This window comes from Cnephaeus nilssonii (genome assembly GCF_951640355.1).
Source record: "Cnephaeus nilssonii genome assembly, chromosome: 14".
NCBI classification, from domain to species: domain Eukaryota; kingdom Metazoa; phylum Chordata; class Mammalia; order Chiroptera; family Vespertilionidae; genus Cnephaeus; species Cnephaeus nilssonii.
Genome location: NC_137085.1, coordinates 42,059,876 through 42,086,376, shown reverse-complemented (window position 1 = coordinate 42,086,376; position 26,501 = coordinate 42,059,876). Strand labels below are relative to the sequence as shown.

The window sequence follows — 26,501 nt, the reverse complement described above, 5'->3', positions numbered from 1 at the left end:
GGCATCCGTTCAACCAATCAAAGTGTAATATGCTAATGATATGCTAAGGATGCTCAACCACTTGCTATGACGTGCACTGACCACCAGGGGGCAGACGCTCCAACTGGTAGATTAGCTTGCTGCTGGGGTCCGGCCGATTGGGACTAAGTGAGATGGGCCAGACATGCCCTGGAGCCCTCCCATGGTCCCTCCCCAGCTGGCCAACCTCCCGCGTCCCTCCCCGCCCCGATTGTGCACTGGTGGGGTCCCTCGGCCTGGCCTGCGTCCTCTCGCAATCCAGGACCCCTCAGGGGATGTCAGAGAGCCAGTTTCGGCCTGATCCCACAGGCCAGGCTGAGGGACCACACTGGTGCACAAATTCATGCACCGGGCCTCTAGTCCTCTATAACAACTCAAATAAATAACACCATAAGGTCACCTATTTTTCAGAAAATCATTTCTAAATTTTACAAAGCTGCAAAAAGGGGGTGGGAGGGCAGACAGCAGAGCCTTAAACAGCTTTTCAAAACCAATTTAGCAAGTTGAGCTTTTCATACGATCAAGGAACATCATTTGTACAAACACTACTAACAGTTGCTGGCACATAGTAGGTGCTCACTAAATGTGTATGATGGGAGAAGAGCTATACATAGAGAAGAGCAAGTACAAAGGCCCTTAGGCACGAGTGAGCTTGGCATGTTTAGGGAACTAACACTTTGGCTGGAGAGTAAGAAGCAAGGGGGAGAGGCATAAAGGTGGGCATGCACCAGGCAAGGATGCAGTTCTTCATTCTAAATGCAACTGGAAAAGCAGAGAGTAGAATGGTGGTTGCCAGAGACTGGGTGAGGAGGAAATAGGGAGGTGATGGTCAAAGGGTACAAAGTTTTAGTTATGCAGGATAGATAAACTAGAGATTTACCAAACAGAATAGTGCTTATAGCTAAAAATACTATATTGTATCCCATAAAATTTGCTAAGAGAGTATATATTATGATAAGTATTGTTATTACAAAAAGTATTTTTAAATTAAAGCAATAATAATAACAGTCCTAGCTGGTTTGGCTCAATGGATAAAGCACTGGCCTGAGGTCTGAAGGATCCCAGAGACAAGGGCACAAGCCCAGGTTGTGGGCTTGACCCCCCAGTAGGAGGCGTGCAGGAGGCAGCTGATGAATGATTCTCTCTCATCATTGATGTTTCTATCTCTCTCTCCCTCTCCCTTCCTCTCTGAAATCAACAAAAATATATTTTTTAAAAAAGGAAATAATAATAATAATAATAATAAAGGAGGTAGGAAGAAATTTTGGGAGATAATAGATAGGTTTATGGCCTTGATGGTGGTAATGATTTCATGGGAGTGTACTTCTGCCCAAACTCAGCAAGTGACATACATTAAATATGCACAACTTTGTACATGTTAACCACACCTCAATAAAGTAAGTAGACAGAAACATAGATAGATAGGTGTGATGAAAAGTGTCATCAGAAACATGCAATCAGGAAAGTGATATGACCAGATTTCTTTCTCTTTTTTTTTCTTTTTTAACTGGTCACTAACTGCTACTTGGAGTAAGGACTGTAGAGAATGGACGATAGGAAGACCAGCCTGGAAAGCATTATATCCACCTTAGATGGTGTGTATGACCCCTTACACTGAACAGCTCTAACCTAAGGGGTAAAAAATCTGCCTCGGAGCCATCACCCATCTTCTGGCATTGTAGCTGCTGCCAAACAGCTTTGTAGTCATTATATAATGTCAAGCAGATGGAAGAGTTGTGGAAAGAAAACTACGCAATGTTCTAAAAAGAAAGCCAAAAAAAAAAAAAAGTACCAATAAAACATCTGATTCTCGGCTGCAGCCATCTCATTTTTTCTGAAATTCCTATCGATATAAATCAATTGTCGACCACTTCCTTGGAAACCCTTTCTTTTCATCCTCTACCCAACTTGGTGTGCAAAAAAATGGTCAGCTTTCCCAATTTCTCATCATCCTCATTTATGAACTTTCAGCACCCTTCCCAACCTTCTCCCTTAATTGTCCTCTGCTTTAAATGTACTTGTTGGCTCTCAATGCTATTCCATTTTTCGATGAAATTTCCCAATCTCAAACCAAGAATTTTCTTGCGTTAAAATTTCCCATCTTTGGATTCCTGTAATTTCACATTTTGAAAACATAAGGAAAGGCTCATCTGATGAACTATTGAGTCAACTTCCCCTGTGATGAACAGACTGAATATTTTCTGGATTCCATGGGCCCGACGTCTAATTCACTGGCTGGCTTATTACTCACTTGCATTAGAGTTTTATCATTTTTACTCATGTCTGGGCTTCATGAATGCATTTGGGCATATTCTTTACATTAGCTTAAACAAAATTAAATGCATACACCAGCTGCCAAATGTCTTGTTACACTCTTCTATAATCAATTATTTTCCATAACAACTTTCAAATGGAGTCTAATTCCTTACCAAGATGTATGCAAACCAACAGACACAGACAACAGTGTGGTAACAGCCAGAAGGAAGCGGGGACAGGGGCTGGGTGGAGGTGGGCAAAGGGACGGGGAGGAATGGGGACATCTGTAATAGTGTCAACAATTAAAAAAAAGAAGAAAAAAGTATGCATTTAAAAACTGGTAAGAGAACTAATAGACAACAGAGAAAAAAGCACCATTATCATAATATCATATACACATACCCTATAAAAAACTTCTTGGACTATTAAGAATAGGTTGTTTTATTGTTGAGTCGAATTAAAATATCAATGAATTCTAAAATATATTTCCACATCCATCCATTCATCCCCACACACAGATATTTTAAGGCAGAGAAGAGAGTCAATTTTGTTGTGTTTAGGATTTTTCTATTAATACTAACTTAGCAATGAACACATACAAGTTATAATAAACTCTTTCAAACTAAAAAAGTAGCAGTGACCAACTAGCAAAGATTTCTTTGTTTTGTCAAATAATATTCCCTTCTCTCTCTTTTTTTAAAATATATTTTTATTTATTTCAGAGAGGGAGAGAGAGATAGAAATATTGATCAGCTGCCTCCTACACATCTCCTACTGGGGATTAAGCCCACAACCCAGGCCTGTGCTCTGATCAGGAATCAAACCTTGACCTCCTGCTTCATAGGTCAACATTCAACCACTGAGTCACACCAGCTGAGCAATATTCCCTTCTTGTTTCATAATTTGTCATCATCTCTTGGCTCCTTTTTCTTTTTTTAATGTATGTTTATTGATTTCAGAGAGTAAGGGAGAGGAAGATAGAAACATCAATGATGAGAGAGAATCATTGATCGGCTGCCTCCTCCACACCCCACACTGGGGATCGAGCCTGCAACCGAGGCATGTGCCCCAAGTGGGAATCGAACCGCGAATCAAACAGTGACCTCCCAGTTCATAGGTGGACACTCAACCACCAGCTACGCCAGCAGGGCTCCTTTTTCATCTTTAGTTTATTTCTTCTCGTCTTCAGTTTCACATCTTGTTCAGCTATAAGGTATCAATCAGTACCTTATGTTTAATTTAATAATGCCCTCCGTTTTGCAGCTTCTCAAATGCTGTCTAATCATAGCTTTAAAATATTTCAGGCTCAACTTGACCTTTAAGAAATCCTGATGAGTAATTTTACTAAGTTTACTTTCCCCAGGTTTCTCCTGACCTCACTATGCCTTATCACTGTGTCACAAGCATCCTGCCTCACACCTAAATTGCCTCATTGACCTCTGCCTCCCCTCTGACCTATAGTGTGGCTTCTAATAATAAGGCTGGCGTCCTTTTCTTCAATGTCTAGCAACAGACTCTAGCACCCTTTCAACGTCTTAAGTTGGTCAATCAACTTGGAGTATAAAAAATAACATCGACACAGTTAGTTCCTACTGAATATGACTTTATGTTGCCATCTTTCCCAGAAAGCTGGAAAAGGTATTTTTTATTTTTATTGTTGACACCATTACAGATATCTCCCATTCTCCCCCAACATTGTCCAACTCCACCCACCCCTGCCACCCCTCCCCTGGCCTTCACCACTCTGCCATGTGTGTCCAGGGGCTACGCATACATGTTCTTTGGCTACTTTCTTCCCTTTCTTTTATCTCGTCCCCCCTCACTCTCCCCTCTAACCTGTCAGTCTGCTCCATGTATCCATGCCTCTGGCTCTATTTTATTCATCAGTTCGTTTTGTTCATTCGATTCCACATATAAATGAGATCATATGGTATTTGTCTTTTTCTGACGGGCTTATTTTGCTTAGCATAATAATCTCCAGGTCAGAAAACCGTATTTCTATTGGAGACATTTTATTTATTTTGGCTCTCATATACAGCATGTAAAAGAACTTGGTTGAAAGGCTGATCCATATCCCAACCACGTTCTGTGGTTATAAAGGAGAATAACATAGAGCCCAGCTATGAGGTGAATCTGAGACTACAAATGACTAAACCAGAACTAGCTTGATCATCATGTCTGAGACCTTTCCCTTTGAAACAGACTCAATCAATGCTCTATTTTGACCACTGACCATAAATTCTGTATGCCTTGATTTTCAGGAATTACACTGAAACATTTAAGCTTAACTTGTATTTCAATGAATCATGTTCTACTTTAGGCCAAATTTGGACCCTTTTTCAATATCTCTCCCTTTTTCTTGCTCTTTCTGCAACTTTAATATCAAACTTACAACTGTGAAAGGGGGACAGCATTAAAAAGCCCGGCCACAGGACTTAGGGCAACAGAATAAATATTTTTCCAAAACCCTCCTACAAATCTTGAGAACTTCATTTTTCAATGTGTTACTGGAGAAAGGAACACAATGGCTTCACTCAGAAAGGTTTGCTTTGGCAAAATAAGCTTGAGGGCGATTTAAAGTGAAGACTCTACCTTGCATTGTTATCCAAACAGAGGTATTCCCGGGGGTCAGCAGCGCTAGCAATGGTTGTTTTGACACCTTTGTCAATAAATAAGCCAGCCTGGAAAATATAATAATGGACCAAGATAAATATGAATCCCAAGTTATAGCTATGTAGCATATAATGATTCATAAAAATAAGGTTTAGATTATTGCATCAATGACAAAAAAGAGCGGGAAGGAATAAACAGCAAAGCACAGGTTATCATGAAAACAGCTACTTTCATAGATATTTTAATAATTTAACTCATTCGATCATTTGCAAATATTTACGTAGTGCCTACCTTGTGGTAGGCACCAAGCATTTTTTTACACATTAACTACAAAACTACTGACACAAACTAGCAGCAAGACTTGCAGTTAAGAACAATTACAATCCAATACGAGAAGCACATGATAATGGAAATGTTTGGCAGCACATAAGAAAGGAAGTGGCGTCCTACAGCTGAACTTGAAGGATGGGGAGGAATTAACCATGCCAAAGGGTAAGTTGAGGATGAAGAGCAGGGAGTGGGTGGGAAGCAGCTAAAGAACCCAGAGGCAAGTATTCAATGGAGTAATTTATACAAAAAGCCTGAAGATGAGAGAGGGCATAGAACATCCGAGAACAACAACAACAAAGAAGTCTGAGATGGGCTGACAGGAAATGTATGGAGGGAGGAAAGGTAAGGAAGAAGGAGAAAGACGCAAATGCCAGATGATGCAGAGGTGATGCGCCAAAGAGTCAAGACAATGGGCCTTTTAATAAAAGCAATATAATCAACTGCATTTTAAGAAAGAATACCCCAACTGCAAGACGGATAAGGTTGGAAATAGCCAAAAAAGGAGGTAAGAGGTAAGGTAGACGACGATGGCAGTAACACAGTGACCCAGAAGAGAAACAAAGATGACCTAGACTCTGGCACAGTAACAGGGAAAAATGGATAGAGTGAAAATTCTTTACTAAGAAGTATTGACACCATTTAGTAATGAATAGAATGTCCAAGGGGGAGGGGGAAGGAGTAATTAAGGTTCACGTGTTTTTAGCCTGGGCAGTTAGGTGGCTAGTGGTTTCATTCACAGAAACACGTATGGGAATGGGTCTGCTGATAAAAGTAAGGCCTTTAGTTTTGAACACATTTTGTTTATGTGTCCCTGAAATACCCAAATCAGACTCAGTAGGCAGTCACATAGATGTGACTGACCTGGACTAGATTTGGGATAGTCAGTCCCAAATTTAACAAATTAAAACCTAATCATACACTCATTATTTAGATATAATTAACAAACTAGAAAACTACATGGCCTCATGATACATGACGTTAAAAAATTAATTGGAATGAGGTGTTTTTTTGTATCACCTATAATCAGAAAATTTCGCAGACTTCCATCTTGAAATGTTACTTTCACCAAAAAGTATTATCGTTAATCGAGTCAGCTCACAAAAATCATAACTCTGTGTAAAGTTTCTTTCCTCTCTCAAGTCTTCACCAAGTGATTCTAAGCTCTTCAAATTATAACACACTCAGGTTTTTAAAGGAACCAATGAACTATATATATATATATATATATATATATATATATATATATACACACACATATATATATATGCATAACCCATAGGCACAGACAATAGGGTGGTGAAGGCCTGGGGTGGAGGGTGGAGGTGGGCTAGAAGAGGTCAAGGGGGGAAAAAAGGAACATATGTAATACTTTCAACAATAAAGATTAAAAAAAAAGATCCTCTGAGTACTGTAAAGGGAAAGTATCCATTGAACTGTGATGTGGACTCTATCAGGATAAAGAATCTGGGCACCATATCATACAACGAAAATATCAAAGTGCCTGTGAGCACAAAATGAGCCAGATGTATTTATCACCAGCCGGTGAGGGATGAGTGCCAAATACCATGGAAACTGGAGCTCCTAAATGGCCTTTACTTTACTTGACCTGTATCATTTTAAATTAGGTCAAACATCCTTCAACAGTACTTCACTATTTACATAATTCGTATTAAATACCCACAGGACACTTCATCAGCACTGAGAGAGAAAATACGTTTTTTAATCCTTGGAAGCACATTATCTAAGCAGCAGTCGCCAACCTTCCGGACCTCATGGACCACCAGTGGTCCGCAGACCACCGGTTGGCGACCGCTGAATGTGTGCATCCCTAGACACATATGATGACATTAGAGCCTGGAAAAAAGGAGGAAGAGGACGAGGACTCATGAATCAAGTCCATTATTATAACTTCCGACTGCATGAGCATGTGTGTGTTAGCATATATTCCTGCGTGTTCTTCCGATTGCATAAGCATGTGTATGTTAGGGTATATTCCTGTGTGATAAGCAGAAAACTGTATAGATAGCCTTCATATGGAAGAGTTAGGAGTCTGCTTTTTTAATCTCTGATGACAAGGTCTATCTAAAACGGGCATTTCTCAGTTGTAACCACAGTAGTCTATCCTTTACCCTGTAAATCATATGTACTAACTGTTAAAACTTAGGAACCTACCTTAAAACTTGAATGGACCCTGTTGTTATAAAATACACCCAACGGAGTAAGTTCTGGTTTCGTTAACAGCTGCAATCCACTGGATTCCCCAGTAGGTTCCTTGTGAAATAAATACCATATTCCAGCATCCTATAATTAAAAGGGTAAGATCATTAAAAGCCCCTTTTATAAAGCCACTCTGTGAAAACCCTCATAAACTAAGCACTTCACGGGCAAGTTTAATCTTTTTAACACTAACTATTCATTGTTTCTGGTTAGGAATTGACTATAAAAAGGTGTACACTCACCTAGCACCTTGAAAGCAGTGCTATCATGCTTTGAGGGGGGGAAAAAAAGCAAATTTAATTTTGCTTGCAGGTTTGGACAAAAGATAGAAATAATTAGCTGACAGCAAAATTTCTTTTCAAAGTAAGTTTCCCATAATTATCTACTTTAAAAAGTTGTGCAGAATTAGAAGCAAACAAGCCTTCCTTCCTTCCATGTGACCAGAACAGCACAGCCTTTTAGAAATATGGGTTTTTCTGTTTGCCTTCAAACCTGATCAATAAATGAGTCATACCTATTAAACAACTATCTGCCAACATGCAGGGCTCACTGACTTCTTTCAAACAACTCCAATGCCCTTCCTATCCCGAGGCAAATTTTTGCCAAGAAAAAAAAAAACACCACACCACACGCATGAATCAGGATGCTGTCTCAGTCTGGACCCTGTCTATTCAATTTCAGTATTCCTGACCGTACCGGGAGCAGAACAGTTAGAAATATTTTGACACTCAAAATGAAATATAAAAATTGAAATGAAATGTTCCTAATTCCTGTGACAAGGGAAAACCAGCCCTATGTGAACTACATCTTCATATGATGGAATTTTGATTAAACAGGCTGTGGAAACTTAAAACTTATAGTCCAAAAAGTATGGCACTGATTCAAATATGGAAAACATTTATTTAGTGCCCACTATATGCCAGGTGTACAAGGCTATTCACAAAGAATTCATAGTTTAATGGGAAATACAGACAGAACTAAAATATATGTAGTAAGTACTATATTAGCTGTAATAAAAAGTCCTTTGGGAACATAGAGGAGATGAATTGTGCAAAGCATATGTAGCTATGCACCAAAATGAAAGCAATAGTTAACATTTTCCCCCAAGTTTATAGATGGGTCTTAAAGCAAACTGTTCTGCCCTAGCCGGGTGGCTGAGTTGATTGGAGTATTGTCCCGTACACCAAATGTTGCGAGTTCAATCCCCGGGCAGGTGCATGCAGGAGGCAGGAGAGGCAATCGATCCACTACTGTTTCTCCCTCTCTGTATCTCTCTCTCTCTCTCCCCTCCTTCCTCTCTCTCTAAAATACATTTAAAAAACCACACACGTATCTTCAGGTGAGGATATTTTTTAAAAGGAAAAACTGTTTTGAAAAATGTATTTACCACCTCTACTCCTTGGGGCACAAAACAGACCATTGAAGAAGACATGGAGGGTTGTCTTCTTCATACCATAGCCCTATAAACTGAGGGCACAGCAAACCCTCTAGGGTACAATGGAGTTTGGGGATTGGAGGGTGGAGGAAAGAACAAGGAGGTAGTAGCTATTTCCTGTTAAACACTGTGGTGTCAAAACCGGTAAAGGGAGCTTTGTAAAAGGCAGTGGAAAGGTACAAGTCGAAAGGGTTTGGTTGACTTTGGGAGGAAAACCCTTGCCAAGACATGAGCAGTTTTTCTAGAGGGGAAAAGAAAGAATTCCCAAAATGAAAAGGAAGAAGAACGTACATGAAATGGGCCTTTGTTATTTTCTCAACATGAGCCTCAACGAAGGTTTCTGGCAACCTCACCGGACACCTTTCACAGACTATTTGCAGTGTGTTTTAATCTTTAACCCACAACTTCTGAAAACAGCTGAAAGGAATCTCTGCTCTGGCTGTTCATTTGTAAAGATCCTGGGGTGAGACTGCTTATCAATCTATTGGTCATCTTGACCCAAAATCTCATCTTCCAATAAGAAACTCTCAACACAAACCCCATGTGGGACTGGACAAATATTTGATTAAAAAATGAATGAATGAAAACCTGAAATGATTAAATGTCCAGGCATCTGGCCTGTCAAATAAGAATTTTATGTCTTATGTATTTAGGAGAAATCACTGATGTGAATTCTACCATCACATAAAGATGCCTGTATTCTATTCATCTCAAAGAAATACTCCCTGAAAAACAATGCTAGGCATTTCTTTCCTTTTAAAATCTTAATAGCCAATAAATATATGAATATTTAGGTATTGCTGTAAAGCCCAGTTTTTTTGTACTGTAGTTTTCAGCACAGATTTAATTGTAATAGTATAATGTCCTAAAGATTCATTTTTATATTATAAATTAGCAGTTTTAATTCAGACTCAATTATAAATGTAAATTTCTCCAACCTTACCCAGGAGACATTTATGCCATCCAAAAATAGTTCATTTGTTCTTTTAAGTTATTCTTATGTTTGTGAAACAATTCAAGGCACACAGTTAATTTAAGGCACACAGCTGAGTTTAGCTGCTTTACCCAGGAGATGAAATCCCCAAGTGCATACGATTAACCAAAGGATGAGCCCCTTCACCGGAGAGACCACTGTCAGTCTTCTACAGAATAATCCGTTACCACAAAGAGAAGCCAAAGCTTTCTCTCTGCATCAACACTGAAAACTGCAATGACCAGGGCCACACCTGACTTAAATATGATAACCCAGAAAGACTATGTATTACACACTAAAATTATACTCTGGCGATGGCATGATAACCCTGGGGATTAGCTGACTGCTTCTCCTCCATTTGGCATATGATTTCTTTTTTTCCTTGACAAGATCATTTTATTGGGACAGTTGCAAAATTCTTTATTTAATTTTTATTATGGCCATGTCTTTTTTTCATTTTTACAATGTGGTACTTAACACTGACATATCGTTTCTGTCTATTATTCATTTGGTGGGCACCAGTTAAACAAGGTGAAAACTCAAAAATGGCAAGTTGAGTTAAAATTAAATGACATGACTTGATAAAAATTCATGATGTAGAAATCATTGAGCATTTCAAACTAACTTCCATTTTTTTATTATAAATATTCCAGTGAAATATAAAGTCTCTTTTAAATGCTTGATTGCTTCACTGATAAAAAAATAAAATGAAGTCTGGCCAGTGTGGCTAAATAGTTGAGCGTCGACCCATGAACTAGGAAGTCACGGTTCGATTCCCGGTTGGGGCACATGCCTGGGTTGTGGGCTCGACCCCCAGTGTGGGGTGTGCAGGAGGCAGATGACCAATGGTTCTCTGTCATCAGTAATGTTTCTATCTCTCTCTCTCTCCCTCCTCTCTGAAATCAGTAAAAATATTTTTTAATATATACTTTATTATATATAGTTTTAATTATGACCAGTAGCTATTGTAGGGGAGGAACAAACTCTTCTCTACCCTCAAGGTAAACATGACACAGATTAGCAAGAAAAAATAACCAAATTTAATACACGTATGGGAACTTGCAGACAGGAGTGAGTCAAAGACTCCACGTGGAGGGGAGACTCCAAGATGTTAAAGGAACTGAGGAACATAAGACATCCTGGGCTAGGGATGAGCTGAGATGACGTAGGGGCTTCAAAAGGTCATTGCAGGATGATACAAGCTGGCATAATTGATTTAGAAGAAATGGAAGAAGCATCTCAGTCACATCTGCTCTCAACTAGACAAGTAGCACCAACAAACCAACAGGATGCAGGAGAGAGATGGACACACATGGAGTTACATCCATAATGTCACATCCATATACAAGAACTGTGTAAACACGAATAGAAAAACCTGAAAGCACTTCGGTCTTATTTACCTGTGAGCCTGCAGCTGCGTTATTAATCAGATTGTTGTTGGGATGAGCAATCCAGAAAGTTGAAACAGCCCTGCAAGGCATTTTTTAAGGTGACTGAAATATTCATCATGAAATATTCCGCCCACCAAAAACTCCCCCCAAAACTTCCTCCCCAACAGCCAAAGACCTTGACCGTCACATATGAGTTTTTCTCTCTGCCAGTTACTCACATACAGTCAGTGGTGGGCACAGGGATGTAATTCCCAAACACTTTTTCTCGCATCGTGGTGCACATGGAGTTGTTCCTGTCAGTGGGAAGGAGGGTGCCTGGCTTGGTGAGGAGTCCCAGATTGTGGAACAAAGTATTTCTCTGTTCAACACCATCTTCCAAGAAGAAACAATGACCCAGTGTGTCAAACCCAATGGTGTCCTTTATCTGCAGAAACATAAGTGTATAATGTCATTGGTAGCAAGATTGATTGTGGCTTAAGTAACAAGTGCTATTCAGTGTAGCCTGCTGGGTACAAATGCAAAAAGAACTTTTCATCTTATCTGAAGGGGCAAAGTCAAATGTCGGGTTTTATTGATCTCTTAAGAGAATAATTTGGGTAGCTAAAAAGGGAAGCCTCCTTCACACGGAAAAACAGAATTCTCCGTAAAAGCAAAATAGAGTAAAGGCATGTGGTGCAGAGCTCACTTCCATAAAATTGAGAAGTCGTGAGATTTAAGGAGAGGTAACTACTTCAATAATATGCACCCCCGTAATGGGAGCCTGCTCACCAGCAAGCCGTCTGTCCCATGCACAGTGATGCACCGGGAGAAGCTGTGATGAATAGACAGTCCGTCCACAGATGTCCTGGGTCTGTAACCTCCCCGGTGGTCCACGTCCCCACACAGGTGGAAATGAACAGGGTACCGTCCCAGCTGCTGCTGCTGGCCCATGTGTTTCAATTCCACATAAGAAAGATGGACTGAAGTGAAATTTTTCCTTATCTGGAAGACATGGTAACCAAAATCAAATGATACATTTCATTACAGGAAAGTAGCAAAATATATTGTTTCATAGGAAATGTCTGAAGGAGATGACATGCATATTAAAACATTTACCATCTTTCGCATCCTATTTTACCAAGTCCCCAGTTAATAATTTAGCAAATGCTCCTTCTTTGCTTAAGTGATTGCTTTAAAGGGCTACGGACTAATAGCATCTTACATTAACAATAAAAGGAAATGTAACCAGGAAAGCTGCAGATGATTTCTGTATGTGAGTTTTGATTTGTTCAAATATTTTGGTCAGTTCCAGTCTCATCTTGTTATTTTATTTCCATAATTTCCACAATAGTTTGAAAAAGATAGTTCTAAATTGGCCCTCAATATTTTTGTTAGCATACAATAGTGTTTACTTCAGTTCTTTTAAAAAATTCCTGTGATCCACAATTAGGGCATTCGATATTTTTAAACACTGGATTTTCAATCATACTACTGAAAACAAAGAAATAATACTGACCAACATTTCAGAAATCGGTGTAACAGAAATGCTGCTAATAAGCGTAGCCCACTTATTACACAAACACTGATTTTAAAACACATGTAGCCAAAATGCAGCCCAGAAGTTCAATAAATTAGGATATAGAGCAAGCTTACCACATAGTAAGTGCTCAATACTTTTACAGAATAAAAATCTGCATATAAAAAATAGTTTTTCAGAAACATAGTTCATATGTGTATATTGCTTAATCATGTTTTATAAAGAACCAATTGATCCTTTCATACCAAGATTTATTTTTTGTCTCTGTATAATTCATTCTTCCCAACGTACTGATTTAATTCTTCATAAGGCAATTCTTAAACAGCTTAACCTCAGGTCCAGGTCAACTACATGAAGATATAAACTTTCTTTTAATTACCTAAAATCTGCTCTTTGTCATTCAATAGAGAAATAAAATATGATTTCTTCTTAACATCCTTACAGATTTCATTCCAAAACTTTAAAGTTTTTCCAAATATATTTAGCAACCAAGGTTTCAAAGAACGCATCAAATCCTTCTGCCTACCGTGACATGTCCCCCAAAGGTATCATAATCAAAGAACTGGCACTGGTTTTCACCATAGCACGAATCTTCCATTTCTCCTTGGATTGCAACATTCCGGGTGAGAATTCCAACCTCAGCTCTCATGTCTACACCATCTATGATCTCACCCATGTGCAGGAACTGCGGGGTTTCTGGTTGATGTGGGCAAGGGAAAAATAATATTAGAACAAAGAAAACATGGAACTTATGTCAAAAAGACAGTCGCATTATTCTGTAACCCCAAGACATTATCCAACGTTACTGTCCGCTTCCATCCTTTAATACCTCAGAACCACAGAATCCCAGGAAGTGAGGGTATTAGTGATTACCTGTTTGAACCACCCACCCAATCTGACCAACTGTCAAATCCACACACAGAGCTTGCACCTTCCTGAAGTAGCTCCATCCTCCCTTAATCTGGAATCAATAATCTGGAATCTACTCAAGAATCCATATTCTCTCTCCCGGTCCATATGCTTTTGTTCCACCCCCAAGGACACATGAAAAACCAAATGTACGGTGAGTCCAGAAAAATTAATGGTGTTATCAATGTTGATAGCAGGGTGTGAGTTGTTTTTGTTTCTACTTCATTAACAGCACAAAAACAACCACCTTTTCTTTCCTCCGTCTTCCTCTTTTAATATTATGTATTCTTTTAAGTTCCCACTTTGATGGGAAATTTAGAAACTCTTTAATAAAGAGCTCCTCTCTGATGTTTTTATTATATAAACTCAAGGGAGAAAATAAAAGTAAATCAAGGAGTTGAGATCATGGAGATTCATTATCATGTAGACTTGTTAACAACAGTGGGAATTTCCAAACAAAATCAATGCCAGATGGTATCGCAGCTTTCTGCGTTTTTCTGTTTTCTGCTTATGCCCTGTGTTATCGAGAAGGAAAAGCACAACACTGAAACAGAGGACAAGTGCCCAGCGAGCCAATCATCCTGTTTTATTTTAAAGCAAAAGAAGTTTCCCTTAAACTTCAAAGCTCTAAATTACTCACTGAGTGAGTACTTACCAGTTACCGTGAGCTCTTGAGCACAGAAGCAAGGAAAGCAACATAACGAGGGAAATACACAAGGAAGCCCATAACTGAGGCAATGCAGGAAGAAGCTTTGCTGCCGGTCAGATCAGAATAAGGAACCGACAAACGTCAGCCATTCTTTCTAAACGGTTTACAGCGACCATCTCATTGGGCACTGCTCTCCCTCAAAAGATGTACAAGTGAAGATGATGAGAGGAAATATAGTCTTCTTAAAATACCTTTTTGGCTCCATTTTAAATATTAATAAGATCTACTTTTTGCGAAGGATGTAGGCACGCAGAAACCATAGATTTTTTTTTATTATTAAGAAGATAAATTTCCACTGAAAAATGAATCTAGTCGAATGGCTGGGTTTACTATTACTTGACAGTTTGAAAAGAAGTTGGAAAGGACCTCGGAAAACAATCGATCCACCATGTCTTCATCTTTTATTAAAAAAGGAACAGGCATGAAACATGGTGATGGTGGTGATGATGGTGACTTGGGGGGGGGGGGGGGGGGGACAACATATAATTCCAGGAATCAAATCCCAAGAAAAGAGTGTTTCCCAAAAAAGCATTCTGCGCAGCCTGATACCTTTGACTTTGACCTGGAAACGGCTGCACTCGGGACAGGGGAGCAGCGTGAACTCCTCGGCCTGGTACATGGAGTAGTCTGTGCTTGCAACCACGATCTGGTCTCCGGGTTTCCAGCTGCTGACATCATCAAGCAGATGAAGCTTCACGCCATCCACGACTTCCACCCGGAAACCTGAAAGAGAAACACCTAAACCAAAAAGAAAGAAAGCGATGCATTAGCAGGAGTTTTTTTTTTTCACCTAATGTGGACCCTCTCAATGATGAACAAATCAACAGTCAAGATAAACACAGTCAGCACATTTTTATGAACGGTCACCATGTGGAAGTCACTCTGTAGATATTAATGAATGAAAGATGCAAACACAGATCCCTGCCATGAGGAGAAAGCCCATCCACCCCTGACCAGAATGTAACATGCTGATCGGGTGCTCCTTTAAGACAGGGACTCTAAAGCGGCGGTCGCCAACCTTCGGGACCTCACGGACCACCAGTGGTCCGGACCACCGGTTGGCGACCGCTGCTCTAAAGGACAATGACAGGAGTGAAAAAACACTACTACATCGGGGGAATCAAAAGGATGGAAATTCAGACATGGCACGAGGAATAATACAGTTTTCCTTCTAGTCTTGAGCCATCTATCCTGATAAAACTAATCTGAGCAAGTCTCAGATTCTGTTCCTTAGACTGTGATCTACCCTGCTTTTTCTGTGTCTACCAAGCACCAAAAAAAGATACCTTATAAATGTAAAGTTTTTAATATGTTTATTGCATCCGGATACTAAAGCCATTCATGGAATGCTGTCCAAATAATAACTTACAATAACAATAGCTAAAATTTTGGGGACTTCACAAACATAATAACCTTTCATGAAAGCAACTATGAGAGACAGGCGCTATTATATGAAGAAACCAAAGGTCAGGGAGTTTGAATAACAGCCAAAAACTGATAGAGCCCAATTTCTTAACCTCCATATTATTCTGCCTTCCCAAGAATCAAAACAGACAGGTAAAGAACAAAGGTCATAAAAACTTCATGGCAGCAACAATCCTTACCCAAAATTTCATATTCTACCCAAAAAAAAAAAAAAAATTATCTAAAAAAGGGCAACTAAATATTGACTTTTTTTAATAAAAATTTTACATAAATTTAAATAATGCTTTTAAAAGATGACAAGGATGATTTTAAGCAAAAATGCTTTTAAGAAAACTAGATTATCCTGGCTAGTGTGGCTCAGTTGGTTGGAGCGTTGTCCTGTGTACCAAAAGGCAACCGGTTCGATTCCCAGTCAGGGCATGCACGGGAGGCACTGATTGATGTTTCTCTCTCACATCAATGTTTCTCCCTCTCTCTCTCTCTTTCTCTCTATCTCCCTCTCTTCTTTTCTCTAAAAAAAACCAAATCAATAAAAAATTTTAAAAACTAGGTAAATACGTTTTGACTTAAGTGATCATTAGAATTTGTTTCTGTGTTTCTGTTTCTGTTTTTGAATCCAGAAGGTTGGGTGGGTTGTTTCTGTGTTCCTGTTTCTGTTTTTGAATCCAGAAGGTTGGGTGGGGAAGATCGGTATTATTCCTCACTTTTTTCCTGGCTTCAGGAGAAAAGCCTGTCTAAGATGATCTCCTATCAGTTACCAGCACTACGGAACTGGAGGCGTGAAAGGAAGTAAGTGCCGCCCCCTGCTTCCTGAAGAGAAATGCCCCCTCTTCCAGAAAGTAGGAGTCGTTGAGACCCAGGCAACCATCTGCGACAGAAAGCTAGCATGGACCCTTCTCCAGAAGTGAGCAGTCATCAGGAACGTGGAAATGAAAACAAAATTTCCCACACAGGAAGTGTTGACTGAGGTTTGTCAGTAATTATCCTTTGCCTGGAATCTTACTGGAGGCAGTTGTACTGAACTTTTCACACAAATTCCTACTAAGAAATGCTTCTCACCCACCCATGCTTTTGCCAGAGAGCTGCTTTTTCTTGGAGGCAGAAAGCTGAGCTTAATTCCAGCTTCCTCGTCCATAATAATACCATCTCCCCAAACCCAGAAGGTTGCTTTGAGGCAAGGTGTGAAAACCCGTTTCATAACACGAACTCTGTTTTAAAGCAAAAGACTCCTTTAATGACCATACAAAATACACCATTTATAACCCAAGTCACATTTGCATCATCATTAAAATAAGTAATATTGCCCTGGCTGGTGTGGCTCAGTTGGTTGGGTATTGTCCTGTGCACCAAAAGTTGCCAGTTCAATTCCCAGTCAGGGCACATGCCCAGATTTCGGGTTAGATCCCTGGTCAGGGTGCGTGAAGGAGGCAGCCAATTGGTGTTTTTCTCCCACATAGATGTTTCTCTTTCTCTCCCCCTCTCTTTCTCTTCCTCTCTCTAAAATCAACTTAAAAAGCATATTTAGAAAATGTTTAGGCATAAAGGCCAACAAGGATGAAATATTTCATAGAAAAAACAATAGGTAACATTTATTGAGTGCTTATTATACACGCTGTGCTAAAAACTTCATATTCTTCACATTTGATACTCACAACAGCCCTATATGGCAGTTTCTATTATCCCCATTTTTCAGATGAGGAAACTGAGGGTTAGGAAGTTAAAGTCACATGCCCACCATCACAGAGTAAGTGAAAGGCCTGGGATATGAATCCAGGCATTCTGTCTCCAGAAAGCCATTTTAGTAAAAACGTTCGTTACTCTGCTTCTAAAAACAGAGGTATGAGCCCAGTCTAAACTAAGCCTTTCTGGATAATTAAAGGTATAATGAAACACCTCTTACTCATTTCACATTCGTTTGGGTATAATATTTGGTTGGGGGGAAAAGGGTGATGGGCAAGCACAGAGCTGCCAATGTATACCTAAAGCCAAAAATCTGGCAGCAACGTGGGTAGTAAAAAAAATTATACAGTGAACATCACTAAGAGAAAAACGTCAGAAGCACCCTAAATAGCCAGTACTAGGTATTATTCAAACAAATTATAGCTCTTCTGAAAGATGGATTATCATTAAAAGTATAATGAAGAAAATATAAAGACATGAGGTACCTTTGCAATACGTTATTTAAAAGAGAGGAAAACAGGTTAAAACAAAATGAACACCAAGGGAGGGAACATAGGAAAAAAAAAATACTAGATTATTTGCACCAAAATAATTATCTCTGAATCAGGTGGCTAAAGATTAATTTTTACTTTGTATAACAAAGGTAATGTATTCAAAGGTAATTTTGCTGACATACGTACAGAAAGAGAAGACGGAAGGCACAAGATCATGTTCACTGTCACCGAGCATAAACAAAGACAGCTTACCATACCACATCCAGGAAAACAAATCTATGTTCACTAGTTAGCCACACTAAACGACTCGAGAGCCACGCACAAAGTCCAGCTGGTGGTGCCCAATCTAGAACAGATCGTTGTTTAATCCAGAAAGAACCCTGGCGTCTAAAAGATCAAGTACAGTAGGGAAACTGTTGGTTTTCCTCTCAACCAGTTGAGAAATCTAACTGGAATGTCATTCGAATACACGATCCCTTTAAAAAATGAAATCTGTCACAATACTTACCCATGTCTTACAAAAAGTATACACCGTGCTTGCCTACCTTCAATCCATTCGCTGTAAGCTGTCACAGCAAACTTCTGACCATCCACAGTATAAAACTCCCTCTGGGCGAGAGCCTTTCCTCCGCTACTGTGATTTTCATAGTTCCTCACAGACTCATTGCAAGAAGTGCTTCCACCGTTGATGACACCAACCAAAGCCCAGGCTTGCCTGGAAGGAGAAAGAGCCGTGCATTTGATTATCTGTCATGGTCCTGACCCAGATCCCTGGCACAGATGTTAGATTGGGTGTCCTCTGATGCTCATATTTCATTCTTTGCCAGCCCCCACACCTTTTTCTCTATATGAGGTTGCCGGTGCAAATGCTGACTGTGAAGTAAATGGCGTCACAGAAGGAAATGCACGTGAATTTTAAAACCCTGTTTAACCCAGCTCTGTAACAGGTTAAACACCGGTGACTGTGACTTGAATTAATGACCGACTTCCATCTTCAATACACACCCATGTCATTCACCACCCTTCTGGCTACGAACCCATTTATTTTTCCTTCTTTTAAAACCTGCTCTTGTCGCCCTAGCCAGTTTGGCTCAGTGGGTAGAGCATCAGTCTGTGGACTGAAGGGTCCCAGGTTTGATTTCGGTCAAGGGCACATGCCCGGGTTGCGGGCTTACTCCCCAGTAGGGGGCGTGCAGGAGGCAGCCGATCGATGATTCTCTCTCATCATTAATGTTTCTCTCCCTCTCTGAAATCAATAAAAATACATACATAAATAAAACCTGCTCTTTTCGACTCTCCTCTCTGCAATGTTCTCCAAACCAGCTGCATAATAGAATCACGTGGGGAGCTTTAGGAACACATCTCTGCTCCGACCCCAGCACAGACCAATGCAGTCATCATCTCTACAGATGGGGCCGACATGAGTAAATTGTCCAAGTTTCCCAGGTGATTTGAAAGTGCAGCCACCCTGGAGAACCACCGAGTTACAGCGCTGGTTCTCTGGCGTCAGCAGACCCAAAAATCACTTGGAAGGCTTGTTAAATCTGATGGCTCGGCTACACCCTGTTTGAAATGGAGCCTGAGAACTTGCATTCCTAACGGGTTCCTGGGTGACGCTGAGGCTTCTGGTCCAGGGACCGCACCGAGAACCCGTGAGCTGGAGGTCAGAGCACAGAGCAGTAGTTATCAACCCCGACTGCACATCCGTTGCCTGGGCACCTCACCTCCGCAGATCCTGAAGTAAGTGGCCAAGGGTGGGCCCTGGGCATCGGGAACTTTTTAAATCTCAGGTGTTGTGTACAAGTAAGGCTGAGAACCACTAGGTTAACTGTTTCTTAGCATTCTTAGAGCAGTAGAATTACTATCCAACCGACTGTACATACTACATGTCTATTTGTTCAAAGCAATGTGTTCTTGAAAACACCATTTTATTTCTGTGATATTGGGATAAACCTCCCAGGGACTTGCTTAAGCTTGTTGCCAAAAATCAATTAAAAAAAAAAAACAAACTACAAAATTTGCCTTAAGACTCCTGGTTTAAAACATGAAAAGAAAAATGTCAACTTTCTTCTCTAGGAAAAAAAAAAAAAAATACACCAAAATGTAATCTATGCCAGACAGATGGCCGGATAGTCACAGATAAAAGCTAACCAAAGTATGCCTACATCCTTATAAATTCCACACCCACCCCTGCCTGGATTTAGCTCCTCTTTGGCTGACAACGCTTTACAGCTCTATTTATATTCCTTGACACAGCAGAAAGAATCTAATGAAGAATGTCTCAATGTATGATCTCCTGTGTGAGAGGGAAGGAGAGGAAAATAGCAGAGGCTTCCTTTATTTACCAGGACTGCCTCAGCAACTATAAAACAATGTTGTATTCTATTGACACTATCTCCAAAACACTCCCACTTCCCTCCTCCACTTGAGGAAAATGTCAGTGCACCAGAACAGTATCTTCAAAGGGGCATGTTTATGTACACTGGAGATAATGTCCAAGCATGGAACATTGGCAAAGGATCACAACACTGATTCCTCCGCCCAATCAGCAGCTATATTTTAAGGGAATTTAGAAACCAGCAGAGAGAATAAAAAATAAATAAATAATGAAAAGTCAAACAAAATATTCATGGCTAATGATCACACTGACCTAGAACAATGATGGCCTAAAGAAACAGAAGTTGTAACCCCTGGCATCACCGGATACGGAAACAAAGGAGGGGGTCTAACTTTGAAAAGGTGCTCCTATCCTAGGTCTAGGAACTATAGAAATATGTGCACATGTGCATCAAGAGGGGGGTAAAAGATCATTCAGTGAAGCACCTATGATAACAGAGGTCCAAACTGGAAAGCCACCCAGATAGCCCGCCGTGAATACCGTGTGGCATAAACACACAACGTAAGATAAACAGCAATGACAATGAGCCAGCATTACATGCAACAACACAGATGACCCTCAATAACAGAGTTGAGCAAAGCGGCCAGACACAAAATATGATATATTATCTGCCCTCATTTATATGAAGTTCAGACACTTCAGTATTCTCCACCAAATCAGGGCAGTTGGTTCCCTTTGGCGAGTGGAGGGGGTGATCCGTGAACAGGATGGGCCACGGGCAGTGTTCTATTTCACGGGCTGGGTGGTAGCGACCCAGTTATCACACTGTGCTAAGTCATTACCCTCTACATTCTTATTTTGAGCACTTTTCTGTATGTATATAGGACTGTATATGTATTTAATTTATTAAATAAATTTTATTTAATATATTTAATAAAATTTTTAAAAAACACTTCTGAAGTTTTGCACGTTGTTCTCTGTCTGGAAGGACCTCCATCCCACTCCTAAACATCCTCGCCTTTGGAGAGCCTCCAACCGACTAACCCAGGCCAATTTTGGAGTTCCTTCTACTACACTCCCATTGTAGCCTGTCGATGCAGCAAGTGCCTTATTGTTCAATCCTCATCTACTCAGGTCTCTGTCTATCCACTAGATTAAAGGAAGGCTGAGAGGGTGTCGTTTCATCAAAGATCTATGGGTACCCAGCTCTTAGCGACTTTTACATATTCCCTGGGTGAACAGAAAGCGTTTTTAAAACATTACAGACCCCTTTTCTTTACTCACTTCGTCTTAACTTTCTCCAGAATTTCTATAGATAATCTTTCATTCCAACAACCAGATTTCCAAGGAAAAAATAATAACTAGATCAACCAACCATCAAAAAATAACTAGATCATCTTCATATGTGAGTTTTGAAATCCTCTTACTTTTCACTGCAGATATTCCTTGACTTAAAGAACAGTAAGCAGAATTGAAACTTCTGTTTTTTGAATTAAATGTTGAGCCAGCTCAGGGATGAGTTAGGAAATCACGTCAACTAGAATATGGCACAAGAACCACAAATAGTACAAATGATCCCTACTCTCTGGATGAACTTCCTAGCCCTCCAGCTTGGCCTCACGTACATGCCAGGCCTCCCCGGACCTGTATCAAGCAAATCAGTAGGTCCAATGACCACCAAAGGATTCCGAAAGAGAAAGCTGTGCGTGTTCCACCCCACTCAGACTTTCTAGCACGAAACTGGGCCCTAACCTTTCAACTCCTCAAGTGCCTTGATTAGCCTGAGTCTCATAGGACACACTTCAGAAGTAATGAAAGAGAAGAGTAAATTGTCCTTACACTGCATGATTTTTTCTTTTTTTTTTTAGTACCACATTTCTGTTCTTTTTTTAAAAAATGTATTTTAATATAGGGAGAGGGATAGAAACATGAATGATGAGAGAGAACCACTGATTGGCTGCCTCCTGCATGCCCCACACTGGGGATGGAGCCCACAACCCAGGCATGTGCCCTGACCGGGAATCGAACTCTGACCTCTGGGTTCATAGGTTAACACTCAATCACTGAGCCACGCCGGCCAGGCCACATTTCTCTTCTTTTCGAAAGCCTGATGCTACAGTTCACAAAGTGCTTCATAAGCCAAAGCCAAGAAAAGAGCTTTTGTAACCAGTATCCTGTCCTCCAGGCCCATGATTCAAAGCAAGAGGCAGCCAGTCCTCCAGATGGCAGTGGCCATTCTAACCTGGAGTCAGGCCGTGGTGTGCTGTGTGTCTGTGTCCACCCTCGCTCTCCTGTCACATGTAGACTCTCACCCAGAGCTGGAGAAGAAAGTACCAAGGTATGCCCACCTGTAGCCCAGTCCTTGGATCAGCTTGCTTCCCAACCGGTCCTGGATCATTTGTATGGTTCCCTGTAAGAGGCTCTTGGCTGCTGAATCTCCAACAGCTATAGCAACAATCCGTCCCGGATCCTGGACCCTCAGAAACTCCTGAAGACGCCTGCTCTCGTTGTGGTATTCGTGGGTATCAAACCTCTCGCTTTCTAAAATCTTGGCTGTGTCTTGGTCAATGACCCTCACGTTGAGGCCCCTGGAAAAGTTCTTTTCAAAGGCATAGGCGCCATAGGTCAGGCCTGAGGCGTGCAGAGTTCTCGCCAGCAACGTCCACGTCGCCTTCTGTGCCCCGTGTAACTCCAGTGTCCCGCCAGCTTCCACACCAATAAATTTTTTGCCAAATGTTGGCATACTTTCACCTTCATCGGACTTGCCATACAAGGCAATTGTCGCTTTGGATGTATAGCGGCATTTTTCTGCTCCAATATGAAGCGCCCCACCATCCTTGATCAGGATGTAACGAGTCCTCAAAGTAATATTTCTGGATCCATCTTTATGGTCCCCAAATACAAGCAGCCCTGCAGAGAACAACACTGGTGTCAGCCCACTTTGGAAACACCTTTCTGACAGACAGAGAAACAGATTTCACTTGGGGGGTGGAGGGGGGGAGGGGGACTCTTCCACAATTAAGTTGGGTTTAAAAAGAATTCACTAAAAGTCTTCATTAGAAAATTAAACCTGCTTTCAAAACAGTCAAGGAAGAAATGAAGAGCTCATATCTCAACACACTAAAAATGCTCACGCTTAGGAATTTCAATCCATTCCCTTTAGAGGTAAATCTTTTCCAGAATAGTATCGAAGAGCCGACAAATCTGAATCTCATTTTTCCATGTTAACCCATGTTAATTTTCTCATTACTCTCCACAGCTGTAACAAAGATTTGGCTAAAGAAAATTCACCTTCTGGAGCTGTTTTCCTTTTCTATAAATCAAGGGTGTTGACATAAGTGATTCTAAGGCCCTTCTAGCTCTTGAATTCTATGGTTCTACCTTAGGAACTTTGCATGTCTCCGTGGTTAGAGTAACACCATGTCCTAAAGGCTACGAACAGTTTCTATAGAAAGAACATCAAATGTGCCCCATAGTAAACAGCAAAGTGTTCCCACAGACAGGAACTATTACTCACCTCCATCCTGAATGACTATAGAATTCACTGTGGCATCTGAGGTCAGTCGGAACATATCTCCCTCCTTGATAACAACTTGCTTTGCAGAATCTTGTCCAGGATCCCAGTTCCTGAGACGAGGATTTTGATCTGGGCAATTCTCTGTAAGACAATGCAACATCAATATCCCATCAACCCAACAAAATGGAAGGATACCTTTAGCCAAATCAAAGCACTACCATCATGTATTGCGATCTGAAATTAATGGGCTGACATCTTTTAATTTCTTGCCATAGGATGGAGACCCCACCCCTTCCCACCCAGCAGAGATACATCAAATCCTTTACTTCCTCCACACAGGAAAAAGGTTTCACCACAAAGCTAACTTGCTACCATCTAGTTTGGGTCAAACTCCACAAAGTCAAAATGGCATTCTCCTGAATCATCTACTCTGGAAATACAATCAACAGGAAGGGGCAAAACTGAATTGTCCTTGGACCCGCATGTTTTAGAAAAGAAAATATGTTCACAACAAACGTACTAGTAAATAAAAAATGGAAACTGCTAAGCAATATATATATATATTAGGTCTTCCCAAGTTCTTTCCTGTGCACATTGAGTCATTAGTAGGTGAAAATAGCACCTCTTCTACTCCCAAGGCAGTAGCTAATAAATATCGCTATCTTTAGACATGTACCACTCTTTCCCAACAAAGCTGCAAGAGGCAAATGGCCAAAGGCATGACTTCTCATTTTCAGAGGGGAGAAAAACCACAGATTAGAGAAGCCAAACCCAAGATTACTCAGCACGTTGAGTGATAGGAAAGTTCCCCTTTAAGAAATGAGGTTTACTTTACTTCCTGTAGCCCTTTACTAAATGAGAATTTGCCTCTTGAATAGATGATTATGAAAACATAAAAGTATTCTGTAATGCCACAGGTATTTAATGCATGATACCTTTACTTTCTGCTATAATTTGAAAGAAGGGGTCGCGGGGGGCATCACACCAATTTGGATTAACTAATGACCGTATTTATTGAGGATCCATTTGTCCACTCTATACTAGATACTGTAAAATTTATATATAGACACACACACACACACACACACACACACACACACACACACAGTAATGAGCCCACAGCCCTCCAAGCTATTATTAGTCCCGCTAGTTAAGACCTTGACAATTATTTCATGGAATTAATTTTTCTCATAGCAGCTTCATAATCACTGATATTTAATTCTGGTAAATCAGTGATCATCACTATCATACTGAGAATAATCCTTAAACTTTCCTTCCCATGGAGGAAACAAGAAATTTTTTGAATGTGTTCTAACTTAATATTGAAGATCTCTTCAACTTTTCTTCTACCTCCCTCTTTTGCCATAGAACATCTAGCTGGAATTCTCCAAAATGTTGTATCAGATGCGAATGTATGTCCCATGTAACAACACTACACCCAGCTATGGAGAAGGAAATCCAGTCTTTTGATATCTAGAGGCTACTACAATCGTTACATAATTCTCCTTAATTGTTTATAATGATTCCCCAGGAGAGCTCACTTCATTAGAACCATCAACAAAAACTCCAGGCTGTTTCCTTCCAGTAACATTTATTTAATGAGCAAGTGTGTGGTCTGCAGAAAGCACTGAAAAATAGCTCGGTCTGCCCCATCTTCCTGGCTACCCACTTGTTGAGCAGTGGGTGCATTATCAAAGTTATGTAAGAGCAACAACCACAGGGAGGCTGACGCTGAAATACTTCAGCATACCAGATCTTTCCACTGATATTCTGCACTTATTCTGCCAAAATATGAAACTAAAGAATGTTGATTCAAGGAACCACATCAGCAATTCACTGTTTGCAATGGAATATGAAAACATCAGTTAAAGCCACAGATTTCAGCTCTGATTTTCCACTAACCTAGCATCCCTTTATTGCAAAAGTTACTTAGAAAGAATAAATCAACAGCAGTGATCTTGGTTATTCTACTGGAGAAAAGGGAAGGAAAGTCAATGCCACGTGCAATGAAAAGCAACATTACAAGTTCATAATGTGGTCAGTCTAAGGGCGTAGTCAACAAAGATATTGATATGAACATCTCTCTTACTCAGGTCTACTTAGAAGTATTGATATACCTCGCCCCAGGACCTTAAAGTCTATAAACCTCTAAATCACCCATGGACACTAAACAAAATAATATTTGTAAGTCTTTTAAGTGGTAAAATGCTTCTCAAATGTTATAGCCATCTAATTTGACAAAAATATGTTGCAGACTAAAAAATGCAGATAACTATGGTGCCCAGTCCAGGCTGCTACATCTGCTTCTTCTCCCACAGAGCCCTCTGATTTTCACATGGATGGACGGATTCTGTTATGAGGCCGTTCTTTGTTGGTATAGTATTTAGGCCGACTGACAATGAACTTCTTCAAAATCACCCAAAATATTAATATATTACCAACTTGGAAAGCAAAGGCCTTTAAGAAATTAAAACCTCCCTACATGATCTTTAACTATGAAGAAATGAGTGATTTTTTTTAGACAAATATTTCAGAAATCACACCTCCTAATGGATATTTTCCTTTTAGGGTAGACATTGTTCCTCAAAAATGTTTGAGGCTTCTCTTTTCGAATAGTCCCCCAGCCAGTTGCAAACCGCAGAACACAAATTTAATTATTTTCACATATATGTATGTATAT

The 26,501-nt window shown here is 40.2% G+C and overlaps 1 protein-coding gene across 2 annotated transcripts in view; it reads right to left on the bottom strand.

Moving 5' to 3' along the window:
* CEMIP2 (cell migration inducing hyaluronidase 2) overlaps positions 1-26,501 on the bottom strand; it is a 71,580-nt gene that overhangs the window by 28,872 nt on the left and 16,207 nt on the right. For both annotated transcript variants that reach the window (XM_079791119.1, XM_079791120.1), the window contains exons 3-12: positions 23,822-23,962; positions 22,653-23,214; positions 18,512-18,681; positions 14,917-15,105; positions 13,276-13,445; positions 12,002-12,214; positions 11,452-11,657; positions 11,243-11,312; positions 7,390-7,518; positions 4,867-4,955 (exon numbers count right to left, since the gene is read on the bottom strand). In XM_079791119.1, coding sequence (XP_079647245.1) covers positions 4,867-4,955; positions 7,390-7,518; positions 11,243-11,312; positions 11,452-11,657; positions 12,002-12,214; positions 13,276-13,445; positions 14,917-15,105; positions 18,512-18,681; positions 22,653-23,214; positions 23,822-23,962 — 1,939 coding nt within the window. The remainder of the gene's footprint in view (positions 1-4,866; positions 4,956-7,389; positions 7,519-11,242; positions 11,313-11,451; positions 11,658-12,001; positions 12,215-13,275; positions 13,446-14,916; positions 15,106-18,511; positions 18,682-22,652; positions 23,215-23,821; positions 23,963-26,501) is intronic.